At 51.1% G+C, this 22197-nt stretch overlaps 5 protein-coding genes across 5 annotated transcripts; 3 read left to right on the plus strand and 2 right to left on the minus strand.

Annotated features, from left to right (window-relative positions):
- Positions 1-214: 214 nt before the first annotated feature.
- On the minus strand, positions 215-2371 carry hcsA (homocitrate synthase). Its single transcript, XM_025692926.1, has 6 exons — positions 2326-2371; positions 2131-2253; positions 1834-2063; positions 1685-1765; positions 1566-1633; positions 215-1513 (listed from the first exon to the last, which is right to left on the minus strand). The coding sequence occupies exons 2-6, from the start codon at positions 2192-2194 to the stop codon at positions 562-564; spliced, it is 1395 nt and encodes a 464-aa protein (XP_025548897.1). The 5' UTR covers positions 2195-2253; positions 2326-2371; the 3' UTR covers positions 215-561.
- Positions 2372-3983: 1612 nt separating this feature from the next.
- BO97DRAFT_427166 (DUF4448 domain-containing protein) lies at positions 3984-4940 on the minus strand (the record flags this gene model as incomplete). Its single annotated transcript, XM_025697183.1, has 2 exons — positions 3984-4804; positions 4871-4940. 2 exons carry the CDS (start codon positions 4938-4940, stop codon positions 3984-3986), a joined length of 891 nt encoding a protein of 296 aa, XP_025548898.1.
- An 856-nt stretch (positions 4941-5796) lies between these two features.
- BO97DRAFT_472237 (aminoacyl-tRNA hydrolase) lies at positions 5797-8522 on the plus strand. The gene is made up of 6 exons (XM_025700115.1): positions 5797-5911; positions 6010-6340; positions 6422-6819; positions 6970-6973; positions 7411-7717; positions 7844-8522. Exons 2-6 carry the CDS (start codon positions 6014-6016, stop codon positions 8146-8148), a joined length of 1341 nt encoding a protein of 446 aa, XP_025548899.1. The 5' UTR covers positions 5797-5911; positions 6010-6013; the 3' UTR covers positions 8149-8522.
- A 668-nt stretch (positions 8523-9190) lies between these two features.
- Positions 9191-11505, plus strand: BO97DRAFT_407504 (U4/U6-U5 snRNP complex subunit SNU66). The gene has a single exon (XM_025695655.1). The coding sequence runs from the start codon at positions 9298-9300 to the stop codon at positions 11314-11316; it is 2019 nt and encodes a 672-aa protein (XP_025548900.1). The 5' UTR covers positions 9191-9297; the 3' UTR covers positions 11317-11505.
- Positions 11506-12519: 1014 nt separating this feature from the next.
- BO97DRAFT_395775 (putative aspartate aminotransferase) lies at positions 12520-14191 on the plus strand (the record flags this gene model as incomplete). Its single annotated transcript, XM_025694049.1, has 5 exons — positions 12520-12733; positions 12795-12873; positions 12986-13626; positions 13690-13977; positions 14027-14191. The coding sequence occupies exons 1-5, from the start codon at positions 12614-12616 to the stop codon at positions 14189-14191; spliced, it is 1293 nt and encodes a 430-aa protein (XP_025548901.1). The 5' UTR covers positions 12520-12613.
- Between the last annotated feature and the right edge of the window lie 8006 nt (positions 14192-22197).

Raw genomic sequence — 22197 nt, forward strand, 5'->3', positions numbered from 1 at the left:
GGACTGGAGGAGAGAGAGGGAAAGGGTTCGGTCGGATGATCCAGGAAAATGGAGCCGGCGGCGATAAGACCGCCGCGCGGAAGGCTGCCTCGGCTTTCCACATGCCAAAGACTCCGCATACGGAAACAACACACTGTAGCCCTGAGGTAGGTGGCTTTACTGACTCTATATTTCTTGAAGCAGGAACGAGACGAAATGAACAGTATATACCAAGCTCTTGGTATTTTGGAATGCAGTTTAAAAGTCAATATCTGCGTATGTACACGGTCCAAAAATCAAGGACCCAGAATCTCTTCCCCAACACCGAATCCTTCTCTTTTGAGTCAGGGACAAGGAAGACTTTTTTAAACCCCGTAGAAAACAACCAGATCAAGATCCTTGGCACATAAACGTGGAAATCATAATGAAAAATAAGAAGGAAATATCTTCCCGCAGGAAAAGGGCCCGCTGCAAACAGGAACAGGAACAGAAGACTCTAGAACGAAAGCGACCCTCTAATCCCATCGAAGTCATTCAATGGCGGCGCTTGCAAATGGAACATAAAACTGTTAAGCCGCAGGCTTAAACAGTAATTTCCTCAGCGATCTCCTTCTCCTTGGCAGCGAACTGAGCCTGCTCGTCGGCCGTAAGGTCAAGGAGGGGCTTGTTCTCGCCCGACTTGATGTTGCGGTAGTAGGCGCGGATGATACTGTCAGCATCATCAACGGCGATGGGACGGATGTCAGCAAGAGCCTTGATCTTGGCAGTGCACTCCTTGTACTGAGCGTCCGTCATCGTGATGTTGAGCTGCTGAGCACGCGACTTGATAGCATTCCAGCCGGTCAGACGGGAGGCGAAGTGAACGTATCTGCTCATACCGAAATCGGCAGGGTTGATAATCTCATAGGTGCTGGGGTTGTTCAAGATAGCCTTAGCGTGGATACCGGCCTTGTGGGTGAAAGCACAGAATCCAGTAATGTAGTTGTTGAAGGGGATATTGACCTCAACAGCCTCAGCGACAAGATCCTCGACTTCCTTGAGCTTCTCGAGCTTGTACTTGCTCTTGACGTACTCAGGGTCGGCAACCATCATACGGGCCATGAGGCCACCAAGAGGGGTGATACCGTTACGCTCACCAATACCAAGGACGGAGGTATCGATGTGAGTAGCACCAGCCTCCAGGGCGCAGTAAGCGTTGGCGATGGCACAGCCGGTGTCGTTGTGGAAGTGAGTCTCAATGTCGCAGCCCACGACACCTCTCAACACACGGACGAGCTCGTAAACCTGGCGGGGGGAGGCGCAACCAACGGTATCGGCGATACCGACCCGGTGAACACCGACCTTATCGACGGCGGAGTAGATAGACAGGAGATCGACCAGGTCGGAACGGAAGGAATCCTCGCTGGAGAACCGGATCTCAATACCCTTAGACTTCACGAACTCAATGACTTCGATGGCGGCGTTCTTGATGTAGGTCATGTCCTTGCCGTGGGAGTGCTCACGGAGGTAGGAGGAGGTTCCAATAACGACATCGCTAGTAACTGTTAGGAGATATTGGCTTCAAAATGAGCCAGAACACGACTTACACTCCATCTACACCAGTCTCGACGGCAACTCTGGCATCGTCCATGTGGCAACGGATGTGGGTAAGAATCTAGAGACCATTAGGAATTAAACAAAAGCGTGATCGTCATAGCCAACATACCTTAGCCTTCAGGCCAAGCTTGCAGATGGCCTCGCAGTCCTTTCTCGACTGCTCGGAAGCGCAGGGGCTGGTGAGCTCAATCTATGGGATATGGTCAGTGCGCATGCTCCACGTCGGCTCGCCCTTCTCCACTCAATGATGTGACTCACGTAGTCAACACCGAAGTCGTCCAAAGCCTTGGCGATTTCGATCTTCTTCTCAGTGTCAAAGAAAGCGTTGGCAAATTGCTCTCCCTCACGAAGAGTACTCTCGATGATCTTGAAGCGGGAGACATTGCTCAAGAAATCGGTGACGCCGACGTTGTGACCGTAGGGGTTGCGGGAGGCGGAAGGGTGGGGATTCTGGCGAGTCTCAATGCCGGTGAAACCGGGGTGGTCACCTTGGACGGAGTGTTAAATGAGAATGCCATGTCTGATAAAAATGCGAACAATCCCGATTTGACATACCATTAACATTGGGGGCAGCGCCATTGGCTTGCCCATTGGGCTCGTGGTCTGCACCAGGGCACATTGTGGTAGAATATGGCGGGGTGAGCTTAGTAGATAGAGGGAGTATATAGAGGGAAGAAGCTGCGGAAGGTGAGAACGAGACCAAATGACGACGGGTACCTAGGATAAGAGAAGAGGATGGGATATACTGACAGCTAAGGTTAAGGTCAAGGCGGGGATGGGTTTAAATGATAAAAAGATCTAGGAGAAGAAGAGAATCAAAGAAAAGAGTCATAGGCTCCAAGTCGGCTTAAAAGAGGCGGGCGGTCTGGTCGCAGGCAAAGTATGACTCTTTCTTCTCGGGCGGAACCCCTTCCTCCACCCCTGTACTACTGCGGCAATGATGAAAAATTTAGTTCCCACTGAAACTACGCCTTAGTTACCAACTTAGTTAAGTGGTTGCCATAGGATAGGCCTTCCATGACTGAGTAGACTTCTTTTTTGGCCGTTTCCTTCCCGGTTGGTGTGGGGAACCCTGACCCCAGCTGGCCGTTCACAGCGCCTCCGACCAGCCCAAAGTGCTCAGCGTGAACGTCGTCTCCAGTCTCCGATGGGGTCTAGTCAATATACAGTAGTCATCGTCCTTATTAAGGGCAGTTCCTTATCCAGGCGGGCCTGTTTACGTAGGTTCAATTCTAGGATCATTTGCCACACCGGGGAACTCGCAGCAGACTGGGAGAGAAAGAGGCAGTTTGAGATATCTGAGATTGAAGTGTCAAGGGCGTTTGAAAAAAACCCTACTGTACGAGTAGCAAGGCAGTTCTTCGTTTATGCGTCCTATCATTGCTCATGGTCAGGGTTCGCCTCTAGGGCTCTCTCTCCCTTGGCCAGTCAAGGCCAGTCATGGCCGGATTTGGCTGCATATTCAGGAAGCCTGGAAAGAATGCAAGCGACCCGACATCGGCAGGTGGCTAACCTCAAGATAGCGCCGCAACTCCATGACTAGCGTCGGCCGCAGCGGGCAGCCAGCCTGGACCGACACAAATTGATAATCGACTATCGGCTATTAATTCTATTGCTGATATTATTGGCTATTACCAGAATGATGTCTGGACTAGCTTGAAGATTCGCCATGGTAACCGACTCTTTCTTCTATCGAGCAACACAAGTAGGCCCCTGGCTGAGTATACATCACCTTGGACATCCTCATCCATCCTCTTGACTCAATGAGGATTGACGGTACCTCCGGCATCGCTCCTGCTTTTCATTTCCTGGCCTCCCGTTGGCCAGCGTGCTTACGTGGTTACCGACTTGACCCTTCAATTGGCCGCGGATCAGTCTCCAGTGCCAGTGGCCTGTGCGGCCTCCAGGTTGGTAAATCTTGGAAGGACCCGTGGCTTGGACTAGACTGATTTGGGCAAGGCTTGCTACTAGCCGTGTGGAGTGCATCTACTGTTGGAGTCATATCTCAACTTCCAGAGAGTATTATTACCAATGATTAGAGCAATGTTTTGTTCGGCATGAGGCTGCCGCATAGTGCAACATACTAACATCTCTGAGCTTGAACCTTCGACTGCGTTCTTGCGCTGTCGGAAGCATGTTGACCAGAGATGCCGAAGGCTGAATCACCGTGATAAGTATATATAACATTCACTTGTCCTCATTCCGTCCACCCCGATTTGCCCTGTACTACTAGCAAGCATCATACATCAAGCATAGAGCCACCAACGGTCAATTTGATCGAAAAAAACACCGATGAGATCATTTGGCTATTTGCAATTGGCATGGCGATGCGAGACCCTCTCTGCATCCTTTGACCCACAGTTCGCTGTCAAAGACTCCATAGAGTTACGCGCCTCGGACTCGGAGACTCAGACCCTCCAGCTCCTTAGCTTGGAGGAATCCCGCCGGAATGCAAAACTTGCATTGTGATCCAGGTCACAATGCTCAGACTGGAGCATTTCTGACATACCAGAGTCAATCTCATCTGTATATCTTCCCAATGCCGAGGACGCATCTGACCCTTCGCAATCGTCTGCTTTCGAACCTAGGCGCTGGTTCCTGGACTTCGCGATCCCATAGCCTTTCTCTCCGCAGCTCATGATATTCGCAAGGTCGATCTGCCTACTCTCTCGCATTCCAAAGTACAGACCGGCCACCACAAGTATCACAACCCCAAGGCTGACGGGAAGGCCAATGTACAACGCGAGTCTGTTGAATGGTAGCTGAGGAGAAGGCTTGCGGTGCTCCGTGGGTCGAATGTGGAGTAAGATAGTTGGTCCCTGTCGAGCACTGGCTCGCTTGTTTGACACGGCATCTAACTCGATTATGTAGAGCGTCAAAGCATTCCGCTGCTTCCCTTGAAGCCAACCTTCACGCATACGAATGTGGGTATAGCCATAGCTGTTGTCAATCCTCTCAGACGTGTATGCCGAATCGCCCTCGGAAGAGTTCAAGTATCTCAGCTCGATGGTGATAGTGGCGTTCAAAGGATAAAAGTCGGCGTTCCAGGTCACATAGTATGTAGCATCGACCGTCACTTCGGTTCCATCCTCAGGAAGACAGAAAGGTCGAAAGGGACCGCTGAGGTCGGTGCAGATGGGGAAGTCGCCGGGGGATACCACAGTGGATCGTTTGTGAATGGGCGTAGGGGCTGCCTGACTACAAGCAAACTCCGTAACAAGGGTAGTCACTGCTTCGGTGATTAGACAGGCTCGTGTGCTGCTATATGCGCTTCCCAATCAAACAATTTGCATACCAGTTCCGGTATCTTCACCTGCCATGGCTCCAATGTCGCGACAGAACGTGATCAGCACCGCAAAGGCCATGAGAACCCTGCACAAGGAAGAGAAACAGTAGTTCAGTATCTCCGGCATGGTCGATAACGCGTGGTTGAAAGTCTGACTGTGAGGATGCGGTATAGTCTGTATGGTGTATCTATGCTCTCGATGGTAGACCCATAAATAGTATACATGAAGACGAATGAGAAGTTAGAATCAGAACCCGCTGGCCATTGAATCACAATAGGATTTAGTATTCAGGAATCTGCCCTGACCCTAGCCAGTGTGCGGAAGGTGCAATGGGTAGACTGGGGCACGAATGTGGAAGAAGGAACAATGTTGATATGCTGATGCTGTTACCTTGGAGTATACCACGCCCTAGAACCTTGACAGACACAAACAATACCTCAATGTTAATTAATTTTGGTGTTGAGCTCGAGAATATGAAAATGTTCCTACTACATCCTAAGCTATTGGGCTACTATCAAGCTGTAGAACTGAGAGAAAGGGGATGAAATCACGTTGAGTACAGTTGTTGGCTTAGGACAATAGGGCGCGACTTGTCTCATTATGTCCCGTTGACACCCGATTTGTTCCATCTTGTGCTAGGCTACCAAAACCATTAAATGTTTTGTGAGGGAGACAAAGCCACAATCACGGGTGTCAGTCTAATTCAGAAAATCGTACATACCGGCTACCTAAACTGTTCTTCACTATCTATAGATAGTAAATGCATGGCTTGTGGAAGCGAAAAAAGATTCCAGAAAGGCAAGGAAGCTGAGCGGGCTCCCCGCTTCCCGCGGCAGCTTGAGGCAGGATGGGCTGGCCGCCAATTAGAGTTAGGCCACCTGTCGCGGAGACTTTACTAGGTAGTGTCCGTCCATCGTGGCTGTTTCACCTAACCTCTGTCAACACAGGTTGCCTGTTCTCCTCCGCTGCCTGCTGTCCATCTTCTGGCCTTCCAATCCTTTCCAGTCTCTTTACAAGGTGCGTTCGTCGCGTTAGCCAAATCAGATCATGTATGTTATTTCTCTCTTGCTCGTCTACGGAAGCCACGGCAGCACTGTTCCACGCCATACAAATCTCCCCTGATACTGACCACGCGTTATCTTCTTAGCAACATGCGTCTCATCCAGGTCCTCGCTCTCGCTCCGGCGCTCGCTGTCGCACAGGAACAGGTTCCCCTTGCGGATCGGTTCCAGGGCTGGCTAGACAGGGCCAAGGCTTACCTGCCAACTGCTACCCCGGTTGTGCCTGCCGCTGTCGAGAAAGTCCAGAAAGTGGTCGAACAGAAGAAGATCCAGGAGAAGACCGTCACTCACTTGAATATGACCAACTGGGAGTCGATGCTGGAGCCTGCATCTGATACCCAGGACTGGTTCGTCTTCGTCACTGGAGGCAACAAGACATGCTTCGGCCGCTGTGCTCAAGCGGACAAGTCGTTCAATGTAAGATAGCCCCGAATAGGGGGACATAAGCCCCCCCGAGGCTCGTGCTCGTGGCCGCTAAACATGTCATGGCAATCTTAGGAATCTGTGCTTCTGTTCTCCGCCGATCCCACCTCTCCCAACCTTGCTCGCCTGGACTGTGAGGCGAACCAGGTTCTCTGTGCTGCTTGGTCCGCGAGTGCTCCCTCGGTCTGGCACTTCGAGGTTCCTCAGGCCCAGCTTGGAGAGGGACGCGCTCCTACCACTCTTCACACCGCCCACCTGAACACCACCACCGTTACCCCCGAGACAATCTACAAGCTTCATTCCGAGAAGATCATCGAGCAGAGCCCGGCCTACGAGGGTCTTCTGCACCCTACCGATGGCTTCTTCGCTAAGAACGGACTTCTCCTTCCCCTCGGCTATGTCATGTGGGGCTTTGGTTCTATCCCGAGCTGGCTCTTCATGCTCTTCATCAGCTTCTTCAGCAGGACTTTCATGTAAGTCATCCCTGGGTTGGTTGTTTTGGTCGTAGTCACTGATACAATGACTAGGGGCCGTCGTCTCAACCCCGCGCCCGCTGGCCGTCCTAACTAGGCGTCGCTGTTCATGAGATAACGATGGTAGCACTTCAATTTTTTCGTGGATAGGGATGTATATATAATGGATTAGCAGTACACCAGTCGAGTCAATTGGAGCATGTTGAGTTTTGGTTAGGCCTTGGTTTTCGTAATCGCGTAAATTGTCCTTCCCCCCCCCTCCCCCGACAAACGTGACAGCATGAAATTAGCATATAGTAAATTCAGAAAACTAATCGTTCACATCGCAAAGGTGGTTACCAACCCAAGCAAAGGCAGCTGGCGGCCAACCCATAAAACCTTAAGCTAGTAGTGCAGCCCGCGCGCGTCCCGCCTCCCTCACGTCACCCGCCGCACCTAAAAAAAAAGAGTAGCTACTCCGCCGCCCATCGCAGTCAAACCAAAACAGTCTCAATTAAAACCACACTCATTACCAACCGACTGAACCCTCCTCAGACTTCAGAACCCAAACCCAAACCCCACAAACCAACCATCACAATGGCCGACCTTGAGCGCGCGCCCTCAACGACCGCCTACGTCGTGGCGACAGCCATCCTCGCCGGTGTGACAGGCTACTTCCTCGGCCAAGGGTCATCGCTCGGCCTCTTCACCAATAAAGAGAAAGAAGGCTGGCCGAACAGCTATAATGTGAAGGTGCACCGCGACTCATCGGACGAGGAGTTCGAGGAAGAAGAAGAGGAAGAAGAGGAAGAGGACAGCGAAAATGAGGGCGACGGCTCCGAGCTGGCGAATTTCGATAACAGTGCCGAGGAGGTCAAATTGGTGTTGGTCGTGCGGACGGATCTGGGGATGACCAAGGGTATGTTTTGTTATGTTTATGTTTCTGTTTATGTTTCTCTCTCGCGCAGCTGGCTGGCTTTACCCTGTCACCTACTTGTTCTACGATTTGAGGATTATACTGATTTTGTTTGCACCGGGGATACAGGCAAAATCGCCGCCCAATGCTCCCACGCCACGCTGGCTTGCTACAAATACCTGACCGCGCACACGCCGAACTCGCCGCTGCTCCGGCGCTGGGAGGCGCAGGGCCAGGCCAAGATCGCGCTGCAGGTTAAGTCCGAGGAGGAGATGGAGATGCTGTATGCGCAGGCGATCAGTTTGGGGCTCTGTGCAAGGGTCATCACGGATGCTGGGCGGACGCAGATTGCCAGTGGGAGTCGGACGGTGTTGGGGGTTTTGGGGCCGAGGAGTGTGGTTGATGGTGTGACGGGGCATTTGAAGTTGTTGTGATTGATTTGGTTTAATTGCCTTTTGGGGGGTGATGTGGTTGGTTATGGGATGTGGTGAGATGGTGGTTATGAGTAAACATGACATGGGCAAGTGCATGCGCATGTGCAGGCGTGAATGGTACATGGCTTTACTATGGGCATCAAAACTGGGTGGTGGGAGCGTGGTAGCTTGGTAGCTTGGGCTGGATATCATGCGTCGGATTTTGTGCGGTTATAGAAGTGTTCGCATGTGAAGGCTCGATGGATAGGATCCCCGAGAACCCGGTACAACATATAGCTCGTCGCTTGGTGACATTGCGCCCATACGCGCGACCAGATTCGCAAGCAAAATATACCTGACAAAACGCATAGCGCATTAACCAGGACTTATATCCCAGACATGGGCTGGTTACCCCAGGTATGTTTACGAGACTACAACTGGCGGATTCACTTCAGAAACCACCCTGGTGTTTATACAAGTAATGTTGGCTGGTCATGGTTTTTCCCTAACCTCATCGGCCGACGGCCAAAATCGGTAAAGAGAGTAGGAATATGACGCCGTCAGCAAACTGGGGGCTCCAGCCGAGCTCACCAAGTCCGAAGACAAGGGAGCTCAAGACCAGAGTGAACACCCAGTGCCGACCTTTAATCTGAGATCTGTCGACCGGATAATAAAAGACCACCAACAAAAGAAAAGTGATGGCTCCTTAAGTCGTCGAACTGTCCAGTGATCAACCGAAACACAGAAGCAAAAGAAAAACAGCAAGCTGTCTCTTTCTTTCCCGTGAACAGGATCTCTGGACACAGATCCGTGATGTGTTGAAGAAAAGAAAAGAAAAAAAAAAATTGAAGAGCAAAAATCGGAAGGCGGGTTTTATTGTCGGTGCCAAGCCCGCGCTAAGTGATTTGTTGGCGCTAAACCTTACCGAGACTGGACCTGGATCTGATTATGTAAACGGTCGCATCTGCTCGCCGCCTTCCCTTTCCTGTTGAGAGGCGATTGCGATGGGTGAGGGTCATGAAGCGGGCTATCTAAGAACTACTACTACACTACTATTTACTTACTTGCCAGTACTACCACACTCATCTTTCCACCTATCCTCATATCTTCTTACTTGCTCCATAGTCCATCACGCTCTCTCCCCCGAACACTCTACCAGTCGCCTCAAAGATGGCCGACGCAGTCTCCATCGAGCAGAACAACAAAATCCGAGCCGCGCTCGGTCTCAAGCCGCTGCCTGTACCCGGCGCCCAACATGACGACGACTCGGGCTCCTCCTCCGAAGAGGAGGACGACCCCGCGAGCACCCTCGAGTCGCGCGAGGCGATGGCGTCCGAGAACTGGAAACGCATACAGGACGAGGCCGAAGCGAAGCGCAAACGCGAGGAACGGAACGCCGCCATCAAGAGGGCCCGGGATCTGGCTCAACGGAACGCCAAACTCGAGGGCGCCACACTCGGCGAGGCGGAGGCGGAAGACACCAAGACCTGGTTGATGCAGACCAAGAAGCGCCAGAAGAAGATCGAGAAGGAGCGGGCGCGGCGCCTCGCGGCCGAGCTCGAGGAGCGTGAACGGGCGGCGGAGTACTCGGCGGCCGATCTCGCTGGGATCAAGGTCGGACACGAGATCGATGACTTTGGAGGCGGCGAGGATCATATCTTGACGCTCAAGGATACGACGATCGATGAGAATGAGGAGGAAGGCGATGAGCTGGAGAACCTGGATCTCAGAGAGAGGGAGAAGGCTACGGAACGGTTGGAGCTTAAGAAGCGGAAGCCGGCCTACGATCCTACGGCGGAGAACACGGGGATTCTGGCGCAGTATGACGAGGAGATTGAGGGCAAGAAGCGGAAGCGTTTCACACTCGACTCTAAAGGATCGACCGCTGAAGAACGGGAGGCGAAGCGGCAGGAGGTGTCGGAGAAGCTCAATAAGAATGTTATCAGCTTGGACCTTGACATGGAGACTCCTACATCCGACTACATGGACATCAGCGAGGTCAAGATCAAGAAACCGAAGAAGAAGAAAGCCAAGGCCACCAAACAGCGGGCGGTTCTGGATGACGATGATATTTTTACCACACCCGGCTCGACAGCTACACCGACCGAGAATGCTATGGACGTGGACTCTAGTAATGGTCAACCGGTCTCCGCGCCTGCGTCACGAAAATGGGAAGACCAAAACGTGTCCTTCGTCGACGATGACGATCTACAAGCTTCTCTGACCCGCCAACGACGCGCTGCCTTCAAGAAGCGACAAAAAGCCCGCCCAGAGGATATTGCCCGACAACTCCGGGAAGAAAGCTCACAGACACCGATGGATACCGGCACTCCAGGCGAGAACGATGAAGAGCCCGGCCTCGTGATTGATGAGACATCTGAATTCGTATCCAACCTACAAAAACCGACCCTCCTTGAACGGCCGGAAAGGCAAACAACTACCCCGGCCGAAGAGCGGCGCGCCAAAAGCGAAGGCCCCAGTATCAAAGAAGAGGTTGAAGAGGATGGCGATGTGGAGATGGTTCGGACGTACAATGACATTGAGGATGAGGAAGATCTCAAAGAACGCATCAAGCGCGAGGAGTCCCAGGCTCGGCAGCAGATTAGCACCACCGGATTGGACGAGGAAGCAACCCTGGATCAGGGTCTGGGGGCTACACTCAATATGCTCAAACAACGTGGCTTGGTCAAGTCATCCGACGCTGCAGACCACAACTCGCTTTTGCGTGACCGGACCCGGTTCTTGCAAGAGAAGACGCGCATGGAGACCGAAGCCGAGAAACGAGCCCGCCAGCAGCGTGAACGCGATCGAGCATCGGGTAAGCTGGATCGTATGTCTGCACGTGAGCGAGAGGAGTATGCTCGCTGGGAAAACAAGCAGCGCGACCAGCAGGATGCGCGTCATATGGCGGAGGTGTTCAACCGCGAGTACAAGCCCGATGTCCAGCTCAAGTACGTGGATGAGCATGGTCGGGCGATGAACCAAAAAGAAGCATTCAAGCATCTCAGTCATCAGTTCCACGGCAAGGGCAGTGGTAAGATGAAGACGGAGAAGCGCCTGAAGAAGATCGAGGAAGAGAAGAAGCGCGAAGCCATGAGCGCCTTGGATAGTAGTCAACATACGGGTATGAACAATGCTATGGGGGCGACCGCTCGAAAGAACCGCCAGGCTGGTGTACGCCTGGGTTAAAGGGCTACGATATGCTTTCTGTTGCTGTTGCTGCTGCGACCATGTCCTGTCGCTGGAGCTACTTCGATGATTGTTGTGGTTGAACACGCAGCCACCCGTTATGTTGCATATACTCCGTACAAATCTTTCTTATACCATTAGTGACAACATGACAGCATGGCTTGTTAAATGCCGTGTGGAGAATCAAGCATTGATTCCAGACTCTTGAGATTGTTTCACTTGTAGATACTATCTGATGTATAGTAGATCGGATCACTGGCATGGCCGGTCAGGGATCCCAGAGAGGAAGAGTAGGGATGATGATCACATGGTGTGATTACATGTCAGACTTGGCGTGTGGGGGAATTTAACCGACGCCCCCAGCTGGTTTCTTGCCGACACCGGCCAGCGAAAACCCGCCACTCTGAGAATGAAATGTAATAAGTTTTGTGTGTGAACCTTAAAATCCCCATTCACTCAGTTGACAGTAGAATCAATTGAGCACTCGTATACCCCGGCGAGAACTCTATCACCATGCATCTTGAACCAAACCCGGAGGGAAATGGCAGCATCATGAATATTTAGCTTATAACAAAGGTTACCCCAACTCCTCGTGAGGGGAAACCCAAGCCTCAGCCCATGCAATGAGCCGCCGCTCTTCTTTCTCAAACAGTTCACCGAGAGCGGGACGCGGTCACGGGCGAGAGGGGAGAAACCAGCGTCAATCCACCATCATCGAATGGGGTGATATCAAGCAAAGCAAGCAAGTAGAACACAGACCCTGACACTGACTTACGGTACTCTAAACCCGAAGCCGGCCCGGCATCTGCACATTGACCATCTGCATCCGTGGTGGGTAGAGGTGTCCATCCATCCATCTATCCATCCTCCTCCGTAGAGATCGGATGGTCATGTAGACACCATCCATACCAAACAATTAATTATATATGGGTGGATGGAGTACAATTGTTGCTGGAACGGAACACAATGTGGCCTGAATCGGCATATTTAATGAGAACGATATCTTATTCAGTCGCGAATCCAATAACAAGTCCAGAAGCTCCAGACGGGCAATGCGCCAACCCCCAAGCGGCAAACCCGCGCAGATGCGGAGGGCAGGGCCAATCCGAGCCCGCCCGCGTTGCTCCCCGGAAACTCCCTAGTTAGTTCACATGAGTCAAAAATAAAACACATCGCCCATCCATCCTGAACTATTCTCTCCATCTTATTTATCCTTCCTTGTCCCGGTAGCTCATCTGTTGGGTGCTTGTCCCTTTTCTCTCGGTGTATAACATCTTTTTCTTTATCTCACATCACAATGTTGTCCACTCTCCGAGTTGCCAGCCGTCAGGCTGTTGCGCGTGACGCCAACATGCGCACTGTTATCGTCGGTGCCAGACACGCCTCGGCCTGGTCGAAGGTTCCCCAGGGTCCTCCGGTAAGCGCTTTGATGATGAGGAGCTTGTTTCAGAGCCATTGCTGATGCATTGAGTGTGTAGGATGCCATTCTGGGTATCACCGAGGCCTTCAAGGCCGATACCTTCAAGGAGAAGATCAACCTCGGTGTTGGTGCCTACCGTAAGCAATTCCCATCATCTACGTTCTTGCCACCAATCCTGTCATCATTCACGTTGATTATCCGAGCGTCATTGTTCACAAATAAACTAAAATCGGGTGTTGTTTCGCATAGGTGACGACAAGGGCAAGCCTTACGTCCTTCCCTCGGTTCGCGCCGCTGAGGACAAGGTCGTTGCCTCTCGCCAGGACAAGGAGTATGCTGGCATCACCGGTATTCCTTCCTTCACCAAGGCCGCTGCCGAGCTCGCCTATGGCTCCGACTCCGCCGTGCTCAAGGATGACCGTCTTGTCATCACTCAGACCATCTCGGGTACCGGTGCCCTGAGAATCGGTGGTGCTTTCCTCCAGCGCTTCTACCCCCACGCGAAGAAGATCTACCTCCCCACCCCCAGCTGGGCCAACCACGGTGCCGTTTTCAAGGACTCCGGTCTTGAGGTCGCCCAGTACCGCTACTACAACAAGGACACTATCGGCCTCGACTTCGAGGGTCTCCTTGCCGACATCAAGGCTGCTCCCGAGAACAGCATCATCCTCCTCCACGCCTGTGCCCACAACCCTACTGGTGTCGACCCCACCCAGGAGCAGTGGCGCAAGATTAGCGATGTCATGAAGGAGAAGGGCCACTTTGCCTTCTTCGACATGGCCTACCAGGGCTTTGCCAGTGGAAACGCTGACCAGGATGCTTTCGCTCCCCGTCACTTCGTCAAGGAGGGCCACAACATTGCTCTGTGCCAGAGTTTCGCCAAGAACATGGTAGGCTCGGAAAGCTCTTTGAATGGCGGCTGTTTGATGCTAATGCGTATCGTCTATGTGTAGGGTCTCTACGGTGAGCGTGTCGGTGCTTTCTCCCTCGTCTGCGAGTCGGCCGAGGAGAAGAAGCGCGTCGAGTCTCAGGTCAAGATTCTCATCCGTCCTTTCTACTCCAACCCTCCCATCCACGGTGCCCGTGTCGCCTCCACCATCATGAACGACGCCGAGCTGAACCAGCAGTGGCTGGGTGAGGTTAAGGGCATGGCTGACCGTATCATCGAGATGCGCGCCCTGCTCCGCAAGAACTTGGAGGAGCTTGGCAGCAAGCACGACTGGTCCCACATCACCAGCCAGGTAAGTGCCACGGCGACCTGCGATCCTGGGTGATAGCTCTAACAGAAAGCAGATCGGCATGTTCGCCTACACTGGCCTCAAGCCCGAGCAGATGGACGTCCTGGCCAAGGAGCACTCCGTCTACGCCACCAAGGATGGCCGTATCTCCGTGGCCGGTATCACCTCGGGCAACGTCAAGCGTCTTGCCGAGTCCATCTTCAAGGTGACCGGTTAAATAGCTCGTCAGCCAGGGAGGCCGGACGCTCATATACGTAGATCTACTGGGGATTGAGTCCCTCTGTACTGATATCCATGTGTTACATTAGCATATCTAAGCATTGAATTGAATAACGAGACTTTTTTTGACCAACATGCTGTTTCACCGTCAGTTGACGCGATCTGAGGTGCTGTTGTGTTTTCACGCAACGATTTTGGGGAGCATCTCCGCGCCGAGGCATCTAGCGGTGAAGCGGAGACTGTGCCAGCCACTGGGGCGCGACGACCCAGGGCTGTCTGCATGAATGAACAGATGGAATGAAAGTAAATCTCACACGGGGACATGGTTCGCTTTGTACGGTGTAGTTTGCTGTCGTCCTCCAGCCAGCCAGCCAGCCAGCCAGCCAAGGCAGAGGTAGTGTGATTCTAGTTTTTCCTAATCGGGCAACTAGTGAGTGTACCGACTACGGTAGGTAGCCTGTGAGTTAGTCCATTGGATGCACCGACATCGCTGATTTAGAGTACTTTCTACCTACATAAGCATAGCACACAGTTCTCGTGGAAAATATGATCATCGCCCAGAAATGGGTAAGAGAGTGAGTGAGTGGACACAGCGAAGATGGACTTACTGTCCGTACCTCCTTCTCATCGAGTCCAAGCATTCAAGCATAGACAGACATCTCCCAGCCGTGAAACTCTTTTTATTAGTTATGTTAGCTCTGGGGGACCATCCACCAGGACCCCTCCACATCACCATGTCCTTAGTATTGTATGTATTGTGTAGCAATCAGTCAGTCACTGCCGTCAAGTCCCCATCAAACCGACTGCTTTAATTCTTGCTATTTAGGTCGGTTCCACGAACCCACTGTCACCTGTTCCTAGCACTGCAGTACCCCCTTTCCACTATCCCTCGATATATGCTCCCTCCCCCTCCATCCCCTATCTACCCTCCTAACTCGGAGTCCCCTATCTATCTATAATCCACCCAGGCCCTCCCTGGATAAATGGGGCCACACCCTAAGTACTAACTAACTACTTACTCACTGACTTACTGACTGTACGAGTAAGTGGAGACATACCGTCGGGGATGGGAGGGAGTGCGCTGTGGGACCTCCACTCGGAAGGAAGGGGACTCGGTGGGCTGGCACTGGAACTGGAACCGAACTGCCCAGGAAAAAACGCACCACTTCCGGTCTGTCACTCCGGTAACCTTGAACTAACCTGGCCGGAACTACTAGTGCGTATACAGTAGTCTACCTACCGTACCTAGGTGGTTCTACGAGTATGTTGTTATTGGGATGGGGATTTGGGGACATTTCGGAGCGATGATTCAGTTTTACTCAGGTTAGGGTGACGTGCTGGAGGATGATATCATTTAGTTGACTGTGTCTAGGTGATAGGTTCTTGGGGCTTGTATTGTAGCTGTGCTGGTGGCGGCGAGGCGTAGCGCGGCTGTGTCGCTAGATGGGATCCCGGGGCTAAGCTCACTGCGTGGTCGTCTGGCTGTGGTAGAGTTTGATATTCGAGAACGGGGCTGTTGCTGTTGTGAAGTGAAGCTTGAATCAGGATACTTTCAGTTGATACTGTTTCTAGAACCCTTACGCTGGTTTGATATAGATGTTGATCGGAAGTAGTATGTATGCCTTGCCTTACGTCGGTAACTAAAGCTTACGGCACTGGCTAGCCCGCTACTATCTTATGACAATTTACAATGATCAACTAGTAGTATGATAATGCTAAATAGGGTAGAAAGGAGGCGCAGGGAAGTGAAGAAAGTAATTGACTATTGCTCCGTCTAGTTTAGTAGTAGTTAGTATGTATGTACTTGTATCTTGATGTTTAATTTTGAGAGCTCCATGCCATACATATCCACCTCCCTGAGGCTGGGGCTGGGCTGGGGCTTGGACAGGACGATTCGCGATCGTGGTGGCTCACGCAGAGTGTAATGCATGTAATAACTCCGTCGCTGGCTATAGCTGGTTCTTGACTACAGTACTAATTGTGGCTACCAGTTCTCTTTCACCTGGGTTTGATAGGCGAAATACAATACTTCCTGCGGAGATCGCGCCCGGAACAGTAGGAGGGAGGGGTCTGAGTTTAATTATAGAGTTTGGGTCAAGGTACTGTATGCTGACTACCACTACAAATGAGAGTAAGATTAAGGTGTTGATGAAGGCGATTGTGGGTGGCACAGGTTTGTTTGAGATCTCTAGGGAGGACTTTTTTTTTGTATTTGGTTCCTAGATCGTGGATCGTAGGGGGTTAGGGAACTCTGATCAGCGACCGGGGGAGATGGTGGATTTAGAATAGAATAGGGGACGGTTATTCACTATCTGACTCTCTTCATGTCGTTCAGATCTAAGGGCTCTGGGGGACATGATGAGACAGGGGTATTTGTGGTCCTAGTGAGTGTGAGGACTAGGCACGTTTCAGCTGCTCTCTCCCGGTGGCTCTCACACCGAACTGCAGAGCTTCAGGTACGAGGTTAGGGGATAAAAAAGGGGGAATCGTCGATAGTCGTCGGGATGTATGGAGGTTGTATTTTGTCTCTCGTCAAAAGGATAGATATTGTTTACGGGGGCGATAATAGACTTCCCCTCGGGGCTCTGTAAGGTCAAACCTTGTCTATTATTCGAACTTCAGACTGCACAGAATGAAAAGCGGATATTGTTAGGTTGGGTTGTACTCCGTGTAGTGTATGTACCTCGACAGCCGCAGATGAGTTGGCACCGGCAGTTGCTCCATATGGTCAGTCAGTCAATCAGTCATTTGCAAAGGAGGTGAGTCCCGTACTATTAATTACAGTATTGTACTGATTACACTGGGCAGATACCGCTAGTACTCGAAGTGATCCCATGAACTGTATTGTGTAAGTAACGTCATGTCACTACAGTACCGTCAGTAGTGTCGTCGATATCGAGGTCGAAAATCCTTCGCATTGATCAGAGTATTGCCCGTTTGGGCTGGGCTCATTTGAACCGCCAGGCAAATATATGCCTGATTGGGAAGGCAAGACACTGAAACAGAGTGATTGGCGCATCTCAACCGGCAATGGCTATAGATTGATTGATCCCTGATGTTTGTAATGTACAAGTCCAGTGGTACACAGTACATAACATTCTTCAGGTCCTGTCAAAGGATTCGAACCCCAGCACTGAAATCACTCGTCGGGGCAGAAAACTATCTCGAGGAACGTTTCCCTCGGTTCGACGCGCATCGTGATGGAGGGAGTCCGTTTTGGACGCGCGCCGACTCCCGCCGCGGGCGCGCGCGGTGAGACCAACTGACTACCTACTGTTAGACTGACCCTCTCGAATTCCTCCTGGCCTACTACATCAATGGCAGGGCACACGATCTTTGGCAGGGCAACCTCCCATTACGTCACTCGTCCTGGTGGTTGAGCATGGGAAGGTAAATCACATCAAATGCAATGCGGTAGATGCACAGGGTTCAGCCACTGCAGCAACTGGCTGACGGTCTGACTGCTACGTAGGTAAATTGGGAGGATGGATGGTGGTGTGTGGTGTGTGGGAAGATAATCTGATACTCTCATGTGTGTCTGTCTATCTCCGCCTGCCTGCACCACGCTTCGTAGTAACTCCGCTTGTAAGGCAAGCAAGCCTTGCAAGCCCACGGCAAGGCCGATTTACCCTCAATGGTTCTCGGCGGCTGTGGCAAATGTTAGGCATTTTTCCCTTTCCTTTCCTCGGAATACACTGTAAATATTGACTGGAAGTAATCTAACTACCACTAATCCGAGGGTTTCCCTTCTTTCCTATCTGCTTTGGTGATTTGTTTGCCCTTCCCTTCGCATTGCAGGCTCAGAACACGTGGATCGCCTCGCCAATCATTGACACGCAGCTCGAGGACTCACTGACCACTTGGTTCGCCAGCAAGGTGCAAACCGTATAGGCTATGATTCAAAAGGCGCACTTCCAGAAATACATACTGGAATAGTGTACGCGGGGGCTCTCCGTCGGCTCATCGATTGGGGTTAGCGATTCAAGAGGAAGGGTTCGGGGTCCGAGTGCCTGTGCGCATTCTTTCCCCACCTCTCTTGTTCTGTCTGACCCTACTGTAACTCTTACTGCAGTCGGGCTAGGATGAGCCTGGATCTGCTTGCTTCTCCGTCGATGAACCGAAACCGGCTCTTTGGGATAGACGTGCACGGTCGATAGAATGATCTTAGAACCAGTCGATCATCGACCGTCTGTAAAGATCGGGGGACGGCAACCGTCATCTACCACTCCATTATCCGTACTAGCAGGTAAGCACTGGCTCATCTTCCATCCCTTCATTACTGAACCGGAATGATCAGAGACTGGCCCGTCCGGTTCTGGGCAGATGCGGGCCAATAATTTCTTCCGTTGTTGAACCTCTTCTGGTCCTCCCTTCTTCTATTCTCCCAAGGACCCGATATTCCTTTTTTGCCCCGCTCAGCCGGGCCTTGACCATGATCTCCTCGCCTGACTACTAAATAATAGTGGTGAGTAGCAAGCACCCTTAAATCTTCGACAGCAGGAGCAGGAAAGCCTACTATCCAATGAATTACTGAAGAAGCCTCTCAGGCGAGGGATCATCCGGTTGGTCTGTTTCGGTTAGACCTTCGGCCGACGAGCTGCAAGCTGAGGGCTGGGGATCTTGACTACGGTAGGTACAGTACCTGTTACCCGTTCTACTTAATGGGCAACCAGTCAGTCTCTGCTTCTGAGGTACGATCTAGCGACTGCTGCATCCGATCCAATCCAGGCGATATTATTTTTACTCGCTGCTCTCAACTCGCTGTAACAAGGCCTGCCAGACCATTGTATAGTCCGTAGATGAAAAGTCGGACATATCGACTCAGCGACCTGGTCTACCTTAACCCGTGACTTGGTCCCGGGTCGGGTTGTTCAAACCGACGGGGGAGAACTCGTGTGGTTTTACCTTACACCTCCCAGTAACCTATTTCTTCTTGAACGTCCGAGTATCGCCATCAGGTCGATCTTGTGCTTCCGCGCTAAGCTATTCTTTGCTCCCGCCTGGTCTGCACGAGATCAGGGTCCTACCATCTTCGTCCTTCCTCTTCTATCTCTCCTGATGATGTGAGATGCCGTGCGTGCGTTCTGAGTTCCCTGTTCTGGAGGGGGCGAGGGCTGAACTCAAAAAGCTTGGGTGGGAAGCAAAGGGTCGAGGCTGGTCGGCGGATGATCTACCGTCAAGCTGAAGCACTGGTCCGAATGAAGGTTATGTGATCCTGTGACAGCGTTGTACCTGGTATTAAATTCAATCATGGGATGGCTGCCGATGACGACGGGTGATGGTCCGTCGATTTGACCATGGAAACCAATGACCATCACCACCACCACCCTCAAATTTTGAAACAAATACCCTGAATGAGAGGGGAGCAGTAGTTAGCAGCTCTTATTGTGTCTGTTAACATCATCATTGAAGGTCCCGTTCCGGCTTGTTGCCTTATTTTTTGTTCCCTTGTCTGCTTCACAAGCACTCGCCACATTTCCCCATCCATTGTATCTCTTTCTTTCTTTCTTTCTTTCTTTCTTTCTTTCTTTCTTTCTTTCTTTCTTTCTTTCTTCTACGGCTGCCTTCTTGTCTAGCTAGTGTCACCCAACCTAACTGCTGGAACATCGACATTACATGCATTGGCCGGCATCCTTCAATTGCCAAGACGTAGAAGAGGTCCCATGGAATTGATTGCTACCGCTGGATCTGGACTTCGGCATCTAGCCCCGCGCCATTTTCGAACAGGCTATTACTGACCTCTTGGGCATTGGGGTCTTTATGCTGGCTTCACCATCTAAGAACACAATATAATGAAAGTCATATATATATATATATATATATCAACAAGGAAGCTCTTGGTCATTGTTACTCCCCCCACGAAGGCGGCCAGACAAAGGTGGATTTGAATGGCTCGGAGACCTATCATTCTTGTCCGGTTGGTTAGTAGTGTGGGTGGAAGAACATGGCCATGGCGTAGTCTAGTCAACTAACTAACAAAGAGCACGCTTGGTTGACGGAGACCCGAAGTAGTCAAGGCACAGGCAGGAACCTTGATTCCCGCCAGCACCGTTTCATTCCGTACATGTACCACTTCAGCAAATGGGTCCAGTTGGGGGTCGGTCGTACAAGCCGGAGTCACGACACGTCTGGTAACTAAACCACGGTAATTGAAGCCCATGGTAATTGGAGTCCCTTCTGGTCGCCAAGATAGGCTTCTGGCCCTGGGAAACGTCAAAGGGTAAAATGAAAGGGATCAAAAATAAGTCACTAGACCACAGTGGTGATGAGATCATACATTCTTTCTGACTGAGCCTAGCTAGCTCTTCGAAGCACAAAGGAAACAAGTTCAGGAGAATAGAGGCTTTTCAGGTCATGCACACAATGGGGTATAATGCAACATGGAAGAAGAACTTTCAAAAAGAGTAAGAAGAAGAGAAAGAAGATGAAAGATGCATTAAGAAAGGTCCAAATCCACCAATACGATCTATCCATCTTGTCTTGCGGATTGATCGTTGGTAGGGATCAATTGTTCCAGAACCCGACCTTTCATCATCCATTGACTTCAGATCGGGTCGGTAATGCGAACAATACAGGATGACAATTCGTGACTTACCAGTAAGCTATTGATGATAAGTCGTAAGATACAGTACATACACCCACTTAATTAATACGTATCACCCGGTACCTCCTACCTAGCCTACGGTAACCCGCCTCGCCAGCGACGACGACGACGACAACCTTCCACGCATCCTTCCTCCGTCCGTTAAGGACTCGAGTACCGCTGTCGACTTTAAGGTCAAGAAGAGCCTGGAGAAAGACAGGGTTGGGACTTTCATACTCCATACCCTAACTAGTGGCTGTACTAACCTTCTGCGCCCCTCCCCTCCTTCTTTCTGTATTCATTCACAGGCATTGTTCGCGATGCCTTTCCAGTCTACTGAGGTAGACAATTAAATTGATCAATGAATGTCACTTGAATGACAAGATTGTCCGGGTAGCGAGAGCCCTCAAAGGCTTAGACCACGCAACCCCCCTCCCTCCTCTCAGGCCTTATTGGGAATGCCATAGTAAAGGAATGAAAGCCTATGGTTCCTCGCCTTGCATTGAGATCTTTCCCCACTTTTTCCTTTTCTCCTTCTCCGCCTCTTTCGTTTCTCGTGATTGTCTTCCGGGTGCTGCTTTGAATCTTGCATGGGATCAGACCTCACAATGGATCTGCCCTGTTTGATAGACTTTCTCTTTCATTGAAAGGGATATGATATTGGGAGCAATTGCTGAGTTTGTGATATTACAATATAGTACTATTTTCGCAGGCATGGGCTTCTATCCTAACAAAACCTCAGCATCAGTGGTAAATTTAGGTTAGGGATTTCGTATGATGGATGGATGGCTCCGAGTCACCCATGCTGATGCTCTCTAGTTCGTACCTAACCTTCCCCTAGTCTCGACTTGTCAGGTGTAGTTAGTGGTTTTTTTCTTTTTTTAATAATATCTCCCTCCCGAATACTATTATTATTAATGGTTCTTTTTTTTTCTCTCAAAACCTCTTAATTAATTCCAAACTATTATTCTTTTGCCGGGTGATTTCATTAATCTTCAGCGGGCCTTGACACACCCTCCTTCACTCTCTCTGGATCTCCTTCTATTCTCCTTAACCCAAAGAGTAATAATCAAAAGAAGGGAAAGGGAATAAAAAAGGTACAATACACCGGTTTCCAGTACCATACCGCCTTTCGCTTTCTCCCCACTTCTTAGTTCTGGTCCTGACGCTCTCTTTACGCTCTCCGCTCCAAGGCCGCCTTACAACTCGCATCCCCGTTCCTTTGGCATCATCTCATCTCATCTTTCTTTCTCTTTCTCTCCTCCCCCTCCCTCCCTCCTCCCCTCCCACTTTTGACGCTCTCTACAAGATCATATCCAATCACTACAAGACCAACCTTCTTGCCATGGGTCTTGTTAACTTCCCATTCCCGTTTGCTCTATAGCCTGCGAACTCCTCTTACCCTCTGCCCACTCTTTGTT

Source organism: Aspergillus homomorphus (genome assembly GCF_003184865.1).
Source record: "Aspergillus homomorphus CBS 101889 unplaced genomic scaffold BO97scaffold_35, whole genome shotgun sequence".
Taxonomy (NCBI): Eukaryota; Fungi; Ascomycota; class Eurotiomycetes; order Eurotiales; family Aspergillaceae; genus Aspergillus; species Aspergillus homomorphus.

Coding starts and splice junctions, on each gene's coding strand:
- hcsA (XM_025692926.1), bottom strand. CDS start 2,194: ATGTGCCCTGGTGCAGACCACGAGCCCAATGGGCAAGCCAATGGCGCT. Junction 2,064..2,130: donor CGCTGCCCCCAATGTTAATG/GTATGTCAAATC, acceptor ACTCCGTCCAAG/GTGACCACCCCGGTTTCACC. Junction 1,634..1,684: donor AGCTTGGCCTGAAGGCTAAG/GTATGTTGGCTA, acceptor AATGGTCTCTAG/ATTCTTACCCACATCCGTTG.
- BO97DRAFT_472237 (XM_025700115.1), top strand. CDS start 6,014: ATGCGTCTCATCCAGGTCCTCGCTCTCGCTCCGGCGCTCGCTGTCGCA. Junction 6,341..6,421: donor AAGCGGACAAGTCGTTCAAT/GTAAGATAGCCC, acceptor TGGCAATCTTAG/GAATCTGTGCTTCTGTTCTC. Junction 7,718..7,843: donor GGATCTGGGGATGACCAAGG/GTATGTTTTGTT, acceptor CCGGGGATACAG/GCAAAATCGCCGCCCAATGC.
- BO97DRAFT_407504 (XM_025695655.1), top strand. CDS start 9,298: ATGGCCGACGCAGTCTCCATCGAGCAGAACAACAAAATCCGAGCCGCG.